This window comes from Uloborus diversus, chromosome 4, assembly GCF_026930045.1.
Source record: "Uloborus diversus isolate 005 chromosome 4, Udiv.v.3.1, whole genome shotgun sequence".
In the NCBI taxonomy this organism is placed as follows: Eukaryota; Metazoa; Arthropoda; class Arachnida; order Araneae; family Uloboridae; genus Uloborus; species Uloborus diversus.
In genome coordinates, this window is record NC_072734.1 from 53126427 (window position 1) to 53137750 (window position 11324).

Genomic DNA, 11324 nt, shown 5'->3' on the forward strand with positions numbered 1-11324 from the left:
ACCAATCGCATAATATGTCTCCAGTGGCCCAAGCTCGATTATTTGCACGCCAAAATGCAGTTAATTACGCGTAATCTGAAATCTTTAGGAGTTTGGATTTTGAAAGAGGGAAACATTTTATTTGTTTGCACTGCCACATCCGCGTAAAACCGAAACTCATCCGCATTAAATAAAATAAAGGAGTCAAATCTTTAACCGCGTATAATAGAAATTGCGTAAAATAAACCCGCGTAAAACGAGGGTCTACTGTAAACCTTTTTCATCCAAAAGCTCACAATTTTTTGCATTGAAAAAGGTGTTCCTTATAACAACGAAACACGTGTATGCAGTAATTTGTAATTTTTGAAAACGTTGTTTAATTGATTCATTTAAATTTCAAGCACGAATTCGTTTATTCGTTATTCACTTGCATGATATTTTTAGCAGCATTTCAGTTCTTATTTTTGAAATTTTGATAAGAAATTATCAGAAATAGCTAAGTCCGTAAATGTAAATGATCCACTGATGCAATAAAACACATTAAGGGGCTTCGTCAAAGTAATGTGTTAAAATGTTCCATAATTGCCAAAAACATATTTTGAGCCACTGCTAAATATAGCCGCAACGGAGCAGACGCAAGACATTTGTCTCAATAAAAAGGAAACATACCAAATTTTAAGACCATTGTAAAAAAAATTGTTTTGAAAATTAAATAGTGTTTTTGTTTGTTCATTTCTGTTTTTAGTCACTTTCTTCAAAATTGTATAACTATTTATTTCTTTTTGTACTCTTACAAATGAAAAGCAGCACAAAAGAGAAAACTAAATAACCACAAATTGTTAACTTTTAAAAGAGATTCTTAAAATAAATTCAACACAATTTATCTTTGAATATATTTTAAAGATAAATGCTTGATTATATCTCAACAGCATAAAAGCAATATATATTTGAAAGGCTCAGGGCCTGAAAGGATCTTCTGCAATACTAAAACCAGACTTGCTTTTCTCCAAATGACATAATTTATCGTCATGTTTATTTCAATTTTTATTATGAGGGACAAAAAGTTTGATCGAAAAGCCACTTCTTGTGGCTTGTCACATTTCTGCCCCGAGCATTTGATGTCAAATAAAAAGCTTCATATGTGAAAACTGAACGTTCCGTTTCTTTCACGTCAGTGGACATTGTCTTCTGTTGCATTTGTTCCGCATTTATTTCAACATTTCTGCCTCGAGCCCTTCATTTGATGTCAAATAAAAAGTTTCATATGTGGACTGAACTTTCCGTTTCTTTCACGTCAGTGGACGGTGTCTCCTGTTGCATTTGTTCTGCATTTTTTTCAGGGCATTCCACGTTAGTAGGATTCCAGGGTTGCAGTTCTCCTGATCCAAAAACAGCAAAGCATATCCCAGAAATCATAGCTACTGAGATTGATATTATGAAAAACTTGTTCCATTGTCCTACTGATTGCTGAAAAAAAAAAGGATTCTTAAAATAACAATAAAAAAACATTACTTCATTCACAATTTTTTCTAGTTTTCAATAAAACAAAGTTAATGTATTACACGAGATTTGAACCTTTTCAACCACGCTCCAGTTCAGGGTGTTTTGAATAGTCAGTGCATTTTTATTTGAAACAGAAATATTATTAGAAGCATCAAAATACTTATATCAGTTTACCAGATGATATTTTATGTGATAATACTTCAAACGTACTCACGTATTTTAACTAATCAATACAGAACAGTATTAAATGTTTTTTTTTTTTTTTTTTTGGGGCAATCACGATTGCTTATTGCTTTCATTTGACTGTTTTGATGTCCTATCATTTTATTTTCTCACCGCCAACCACCGCACCATCACCGTGGACAGGCGCACAGTGGGGCGAAAACGCCAAAAAGCGCTTAGAAGTGTTTTTAAACCTCTCTCGCTTGTTTGTTTACGCAGGCATGTTATAATGGATTTTTCTCGATTTGTTTGGGCTCTGGGTCCAAAGTTCGCAGGTTTACGCAGCTAATTCCTTTTCAGGGTCTTTCTACAGACCATTGATGACCGATTAATATTAATTTCTAAGAGGACATAAGAGGACATTTTTTTGTAGGGCGTTTTGAAAAAAATAACTTTGAATTCCCCAGTTTTCGGTGCTGATCAAAACCAATTATTGGTTTGAATATTCGTTTATTCTTTTTTGTTGCTGTTTTACTATCGTCGGACCCGAGAAAAATTAAATATACCCGCCATTAATAAGAAAAAAATGTATAGATTGTTTAAAAGCAATTTGTTTAAATCCCCTTCATTCATAGTTCTTCACCATCTAAAGGCTATCTACAGCTTTGTAGTGGACGAATGGCTCTAAAATTTCAGTTATGATTGCCCAAGATGTAGGACTGTGCAAATATATCAATCCTCAATTGGTTGACTATTGAAAAAAAAATACCCTTTTAAGCGGTTTTTCTCGCTTTCGCCCCACTGTGAGGCGGGCTCCTCACGCTGCTGCTCCTGTAGCGAAAGCCGTCTCCAGGTTGCATCCATGTCCTACACACACGCGCACACATACACAACTACACACACACACGCACGCACACATACACACACATACACCTACACACACAAACACATACAACACGCATACATAGACACCTACACATACACACACAAAAAACATACATACACACACAAAAAAACACACACACACATTCATGTCAGCACACAGACACAAACACATATGCCTACACAAGTACACCATACCCCCCTACACACACATTCATACACACAACTACTCACACACTTATGCCAGCATACAAACACACATGCCTACACACACATACACATATCCCTACACACAAACACACTCGCCTATATACACAAACTCGTGATTGCGAAAAACGTAATTTGAATTCAAGATGTCAAAATTATTTTTTTTTTTTTTTTTTGAAGAGGATAACTTTATATCAGGTAAATTTATTTATTGTTTTGTGTGAATTTGTAAGAATATGTTTTTTTTTTTGAGCAATCACAATTGCTTATTGTTCTCATTTGACTGTTTTTGACGTTCCTTTGATTTTTCCCACCGCCACCCTCCGCACCATCACCGTCGACGGGCTCCTCACGATGCTGCTCCTATAGCGAAAGCCGTCTCCAGATTGCATCCATGTCCTACACACACGCGCATACATACTCAACTACACACACACGCGCACACATACACACAAACACACATACGCACACACACATACACACAGTCAAACACATACACACACAAATACATACAGACACCTACACATACACACACACACACAAACACATACATCCCCCCCCCCCCACATAAACACATTCAAACACACAACTACTCACACACTTATGCCAGCACACAGACACAAACACACATGCCTACACACATACACATACCCCTACACACAACACACATATTACCCCCCCCCCACACACAAACACACACGCCTACATACACACACTCGTGATTGCGAAAAACATAACTTGAATTCAAAATGTCAAAATTCAAATTATTATTTTTTTTTTTTAAGATCGATTTTTTAATCAGAGCAATACAAAATTTCGGATAAAAAAATTCAGTGAGAACGTAAAGTAGAACACTTCTCTTTGTTCTTTTTAACACGTTCCATTTCGTCAATGAAATTGCGATTACTGATTTCCAACGAGCACACAAGCTTTCGGTTATTGTTACGTTTTAATGTGCCATTTTCTATATTTGCGATTCTTTATAACTATATTAAAGTAAATTGTAAGTTATAGCGTGTGTACGTGAGTACGTGCACCACTTTGTATTAAATATAGGGTAACGGCACCTGTCAGAGACATGCTTAAGACATGCTTCTCAGGTTAACTCAACTTTCTGAGCCACTTAATGTATTTAGGCAATTTAAACTGTTTTTCTCTCATGCAACTATTTCTCATTCAACGTTTCGCTGCTTCTGGATCCTCTGAATTAGTTAAGTCTATTTTTATTTGCTCAATTTCGAAAAAAACTCCGACCCCCAGTAACAGACACCAAAATATTAAATGGAGATCAGACTCCGATCTGATGATACAGAGTAACAGACAGGATGAAGAATGAATGAGTAATAAACAAAATTTCCTTTTTCGCTTCAAAATGTACAAAAGTTCTGTATTTTCAGAACAAAATCCTCAATAAACTCAAATGAGCAGGAAGTACCAGCTGACTTCGTGGTGGCTGTTCATAACCGTCCACCACTGCATTGTAAATACCAACTGGTTCATAAAATTCACTCTGAGAGCACTGGATCAGCGGTTCCAACTTTTTTAGTTGTGCGGCCCACCAGTTTTGTAGAAAACACCATTGAGGTCCACTAACTACAATATATAACTTACACAGCCAAAATTTAATTTCTGGGAGGGGGGGATAGCCTCTGCTCATAACTGTCCTCTCCTTCTCTTCTCATGCTGCCCTACTGATACAGATATACTGCACAAGAGGAATTTTCAAAATTATTTTTTTTAAAAAGAAAACAACTTTATTGCAACTTCATTGTTATCAAAGTTAAAACGACTTGGAATTTTTGACCTTTTCTTTCCTCCACGAGGAAGTTGATATCTGGATAAGTATAGTCTCAAATAACTTGCAACATTCATTCAATGCATTTCTGTGGTTATTTATTTACTTATTTATTTATTTTGAAAATTGCTATAAGAAGAATCATTCAAATTGTAAGGTTATCGGAAAGCTCCTCAAGTGTCTAAATTCACTGGTTATTCATGCCAGTTCAACAAAGGAGGAGCATTTTTAACTTCAAGCTTGAATCTAATACTAGTTTATTTTGCAATTTTCTTTAAAAGCGTTTCTGATTCATTAGATTTCATCTTTAACTATAGGTGAAAGTTCCTAAGAAATATACTCTTAAAATTCCTTATTGCTATGAGCCAGGGAGTGCTGTTGAGTGACGGTACATCTACTCGTAATAATTAATATCTCTTACAACCACTCTTCCTGAATGCAAGTAAATTCTCGCAAAAAAAAAAAAAAAAAAAAAAAAAAACTGAAATTAAGACCCCAAGATTTATCTTGGTTCAGATTCTCGACCAGTGTCCATGGCTCAGTGACATACTGCTTGCGGCCCATGGGTTGGGAACCGCTGCACTAGATGGTCGCACCGTATTCATTGGCCACATCAACATCAGTTTTACCCGCCTAAAATGTTCAATCAAATCCAAACTTATGCGTGTCAGTTACTGGACTCTTGTCTGTTACTCTGGTGACTTTACCCTACTTATTTTCAACTTTAGAAAAAAAGTTATTAAGTATTAACAATTTATAAAAACATGCCTTTTCCGCGAAAATAATAGGCAAGTCTCGCAACTTGTTTCTCATTAATCTTTTAGTGATGATACTGATATAAATAATTTTACTGTTCTTTTATAGAAAAACTGTTCTTTTGATTGATGTCTTCGGACTATGATAAGTATTACTTGCTTTCGTCATCAAAGAAAGGTTTAATATTTACCTCGTCGTTCGTTAGAAGTCCAGCTGTAATTGGAAGAATGAATCCTGATGTGGATGATATTGTTGAACTCACGCCCATTAAAGAACCTAAAATTATACATGTGATCTTCAGTAGTAGGAGAATGTGAAGCAAAGTGAATAACTTATGACAACTTATCTTTTTATAAACTTTTTATAAACTTTTAAAACAAATTGGATATTTGTTTTAAAAATTACAGAACATAAAAAAAAACAATATTTATAATAAATCACACATTAAAGCATTGTTTCTTTTTTGGCAGAAAAACAAATAAATAAATTAACTAATCAATTTTTAAAAATCTATATAAATAAAACAGAATATATGTATTGTGTGCGTGCATGGTTGTCAATCATCTGAATCCACAGTTTATGTCGGATCTCAACCAAATTTGGCAGGGAAGTACTTAGGCACCGAGAAGGAACGTAGGGGGTTTTCGAACGAAAAAAAGAAACGAATCGTTTAAATTTTATTTTTAGGACCTGAAAACAGCATTGAATGGCTCTTTTCACCCGAAATAATTGTCCGACTGTCTTGATTTATGTCTTATTCGAAAGACCGCTTAAAAATACCCCTGTTGTAGATTTTTTACTTCCTCCAAATTTCAAAAAAAAAAAAAAAAACAAGGGTGTAAAGGGAACCAGGAGAAAAGTTATAATTTTTTTAAATCAAAGTTTACCAGTTTTAAAACGGAAATTTATCGTCTACCTTCAGCTCAATTTCAAATACCGTGAATAAAATCATTAAGAAGAAAGATCTGTTGCTATTTTTTTTATGAACTGTAAACAAATAAATTATTGCTTTTGTTTTGAAGCTTTTGCTGTAATCGGGGGATTAATTTATTTTTTCCTTTTTTGTTATTTTCCCGAAATTTGTCGGGGAATTTTACAGATTTTTTTTTCTGTTCATGCCTGATTGTTGAACGCGCGTCACTTGACATAACTTTTATTTGTGGGGTATACCGTGCAAAGCCGGGCGACGCAGCTGGTGAGTGAATAAAATAGTGAATCAATATGAAAATAAAAGACTGAGAAAACAAATAAGTGACTTATTAAACGAAGAAATCTAAATGAGTTAATTCATTAAATGAATTCGTAAGTGATTTAATAAGTGATTGAAAAAGTAAACCAAACAGCCGTAATTGCGGTGAAAAAAATCTATTTTTCATGAACGGTTTTTAAATACACAGAATATTGTACAGAGATACACTTAAAATATGAACGTAAATTTATCATCCTGGTTGATAAGCAATCGCAAACATAAAAGCAAAAACTTCTGACCAAAGAATGACATTTAGGTTAAGTCTACATACCTGCGAAAGTAGGTGACATATCTCCTGGTACAATCATACATCCAGTGTAGGCAAAACCCGAAAAGCCAATAGCTAGAATCGAGCTCAGGACGGTAGTCGTTGTTTCGCACTTTGAAACCATAATTGCAGTTAGACACAAGGAATATCCAAGGCATCCTTCAAAAGATATCAGGAAGAAATTGAAGAATTAGGTAAAGAAGGAAATGATAGTACAAAACTTTTTGTATAGCTTAATGTCTTAGTACGAATTAAAGTTGTTATACGATTTAGTATATCAGTTTCTCAGTATTTTAGCTTATTACAGGGTAGTCACAAAAGACGGACCCGATTTCAATATCATCATCTTTTCGAAACTGTTGCTCATATAAAAAAAGTGATACATAAATGTAAAGAAAATTACAGTGACCTCTCGTTATATCGCGCTTGTAGGGAGACGACAAAAAAGCGCGATGTATCTGAAAACGCCATGTAACCGAGGTCATAAAAAACAATGAGTGATTTGATGTAAAAATAAATATGTGCGTCTACCACAACTTCAGTTTATTGGGACTACTTTTTTAACAAAAGCTTAATTTAGCTTATCAATTATTTTTCTAGATGAAAAAAAAATCAGATGCTTCGATTGTTTTCTGCTAAAGTGAGAATCGAAAGTTGCAACATAAACTGCAGTAAGCTCTGATGAATGTAAAACATGCCAGTTTTGTTTAGCTCATTAAAAGAACAAACTTTTCCTGAGAGATAAAACATTTATCCATCAATCGGCCCGAACTTAGAGGAAATTCACGATATATCCGAATGAGCGATATACCGATGTGCGATGTAGCGAGGGTTTGCTGTACATCATTTTTTTTTCAGTTACAAAATGCTGGATGCGTAATCCTTTTGTGACACGACCACCATCTAACTTGCAATTCAGCTCGTTCCACAAGCCATGCGATTACTCTTTATTTGGTTTCGTCAAAAGCAGTTCATCAATTCCTAATAACGAAAATATTGTTGACACTCGTAGCTTTAATAAAATGAAATCTACCTTCAGCTCGGTTATTCACTATTCCAGACTGATGAGTCCGTAATGAGGACGCAACTTCTGTCTCTGGATGGGAACTGGATGATTATCGGTACATTGCACGTAGAACTTGAAGATTTTTACTTCCGTTTTATACTAACAAATGCTATAAGATTAATAAATATTGACTTTCTGGATATAACTCCTTTTTAAAATGTAGCATGCACGTGTATTGGTGCAAAAAAAAAAAAGGAACCAATTCTGCAATTCGTGTATGCAATTTTTGGTTGTACGTGCTTTATTACGTTGGTTGTGGTATTTATTGTCTCCGAAAGTGTGTTATCATTTCATTTATTAGTTTTTACTCACCCAGAAAATTCCACATTTTTCTGACCTTGGATACGTTTAAGTAGTTTCTTTTATTCAACCAAGTCGACAGTACGCTTGAAACGATAGTAAATATCGTTTGGAGCACGAAAGGTACAGATGTTAAAAGGCCATTCTGAAGAAAAATGAAAAGTAAAAATAATACATTGTAGTCTATAAAAAATGCATACACTTTTACCCCAGATTTTTTTAAAAATATCTTCTCTTTCTATTAAAAAATAAAGTAGGGGAACATGGGACAAAGTGAAATAGCAAGGCGAAGTGAAATGGTAAAATATTTACCCTGCTTTTAGCTCTACCTATTTGGTATTATTTTAACTATATAGTACCATGTGTAGTCCGTTCTAGTTAAGAAAAAAAATCCGCCGAAAGTTAAAGCAATTTGTAATACTAGCAATTTGAAAAAATTGATACTCACACTGTAATATTTTGTTATAAGTCAAAAATAATTTTTGTTACTGTAAAATGATAAAGCTCTTGTTATTATCATTTGAAATATTAATTGAGATCTTCTAATATTCAATGCTGCAAAAATTGAATATTGAGTTTATTTGTATTTTAAATAAGTTGTACAATTATTCAACTACATACGGGGAGATGTGGATGGGGCAAAGTGAAATAGTTTGTTTCATTTACTCACTCAATCATTTAATCTAAATCACTTTCATTTTCATTTATGAATTAATTCATTTACATTTTTTCATTTAGTGATTCTCTTATTCATTCATTCATTCACTTATTTTCTTATTCATTCATTCTTTTACTCGCTCATTTATTTTTTTCATATATCAATTGATTTATTCATTTCATTATTCGTTTTTGGTTTCATTATCTTTTATTCATATTTTTATTCATTCAACCTTTTTTTACTTATTCGTTTGATCAAAAATATGTTTTTAAATTAAGTAGAAAATATTTTATTACAAAAGTATTTATTTTTCACTTTGCCTTATGGAAAAAAGAAGTGAAAATTTTCCACTTCTTTTTGAAGACTCAAATTTACTGCGAAAAATAAAAAATACTGTTTCAACGCAAGTTTTATTATAAAAAACAATGCTCTTTCTATATGTACTGTTGTACTGTAGTTTTCAAAACAAATTTTCGATTTGTTCATTTTGAAAAAACTCAGTCATCTTAACCATTTTACTTTGCCTCACATTTCCCTACTGTATTCCAGGAATATGTTTGTCTAAAAGCAAGGATTTTCAATTATGAGGGCTATACTACAATTAATTCCAAAAATTGTAGAGTAATCTTTATTTTGTTCGTACGGAAAGGCAATAGGAAGACAACTGGCTGTGAAGAAGCAGTATAACTGCTATAAATACACCATTGCATGCGATATTTCAATTGCGTATAGCTCAAAAACGGTGAAGTTGCGAAAACATGAACTTCCACCACCGGATTCAGTAGCCTCGATATTTTAACCCTTTCAGACGTGGCGTCCGGTATACTGGACATGAACTTAAAATAGCTGCTTATCATTTATTAATTGAATAAATTATTCAATTTTCCGTAGTTGACTCTTTACAGTCTGCTTATTATTATCTGTTCAAGTATTTTTCATTTTGAGATTCACAACATTAAGAAATAGGGGTTGGGAGAATGGGACTGGCTCATTTTCCCAACCACGGATTCTCGGCCCAAAAGAGAGGTTTTTTCTGATTATTTTAAAAATATATAATCTTATTTAATCATTTCAAATGCTTATATTATGTTTTATTACTGTTTCGAGAATATTTCACAAATAAGTTTGTTTCATGTTTCATCGTTTTATTATCTGAAATATGTATTACAATAATATATGTCCGGATTATTGGACGTGTCATAATTCTTTCAATTTCTCACCTATAAACTTGATATTGTGTCTATAAGATACTCTTTACCATAGTACATTGTTTACCAAATAAAAACACTTTTGGTTAAGTATTTCAAAATTTCGTCTGAAATTGTTTTAAAGAAACATGGATAAAATTATTTTCTGGAAAAACAAGTTTAAACAGTCACCTTGTTCGATCAAAGTTGTGGCAATTTATATCTAGTTTCTTTTCACAGAAAATTAATTTAAGAATTACATAGTTAATTAACAACATCACATGTAAAATCAACCCTCCAAATTTAAATAAAAACGATCATGACAACTAATTTTGTGTTATTGTGTACCATTTTAAATAGTAAATATTCTTACCTCAGTCATTTTGTATTTAAGGATAGTGGCTAAGAATGTCGAATGAACGGTTAAAAAATGTGTTCCAATCCAATATTGTCCAAACATGCCAATTATGAGAGCATACGTAGGCAAGGAAGAAAAGATGCTCTTCCAAGGAATAGGTGGTCTCTGGAAATAAGAAAAAAACTAAGTTTATAAAAATAATTTTTAAAATTCAGTTTTGTTACATATCTTTATGACATATTAAAAGGTACCAATGTTAAAGTACATTGCAGTCCAATTGGAAAAACAATCTGGGCAGGTAAAAATCTAAAACAAGAGAAAGGCTATTATAAATTATTACCGAAGCAATTTTTAAAATCATTACAAGAACTGTAATCGAGGATACTTGAACTTTTTTTTTTGTGTGTGTCGGAGAGTCTAAGAAATTTTGTAACCTTCTGAAGGTACTGATCACAATATCATATCTTTCTACAATTTACTTCAGAAGATAGCTGTGAACGAATCTAGAGAAAGGCAGCCAAAAGGGATAAGAGCCTGAATTGACCTGAATTTCTCAAAATTCAGGATGCATGATTCTACCGATTGCCTGCATATTTTTTCAGTTATATACAGGAAGGTTATAAAATAACGAGAGGTGTTCTGAGCCCTCTAGCAAGTGAAGTATTGGACGAAACATTGCCAAATTTCATGGGCGGGAATAGCAGATCATGGGATTTCGATTTCTACAATAAAAACAATAGTACCAAAAATCGCAACCAGGGTAATTTTGGCGCTGCAAAAGTGTATTACTTGCGAATACTAAAGAATTAAACGCTAAAAAATGCAGCTCACATCAAGTTTTTTCATGAAATGTTTGTTGTTGCAAATGAGGTTCAATAAAACCAACACGGAATTTCAATTTGTAACAAGAGAAGAATAATACCAAAAGTCGTCACGAAGAAATTTCGTTATGGT

General features: G+C 33.3%; 1 protein-coding gene across 1 annotated transcript in view; it reads right to left on the bottom strand.

Annotated features, from left to right (window-relative positions):
- Window positions 1-895: 895 nt before the first annotated feature.
- LOC129220573 (vesicular glutamate transporter 3-like) overlaps window positions 896-11324 on the bottom strand; it is a 77796-nt gene continuing 67367 nt past the window's right edge. The window contains exons 3-7 of the mRNA XM_054855005.1: window positions 10386-10535; window positions 8180-8312; window positions 6805-6960; window positions 5475-5560; window positions 896-1446 (exon numbers count right to left, since the gene is read on the bottom strand). Coding sequence (XP_054710980.1) covers window positions 1240-1446; window positions 5475-5560; window positions 6805-6960; window positions 8180-8312; window positions 10386-10535 — 732 coding nt within the window. The 3' untranslated portion in view covers window positions 896-1239. The remainder of the gene's footprint in view (window positions 1447-5474; window positions 5561-6804; window positions 6961-8179; window positions 8313-10385; window positions 10536-11324) is intronic.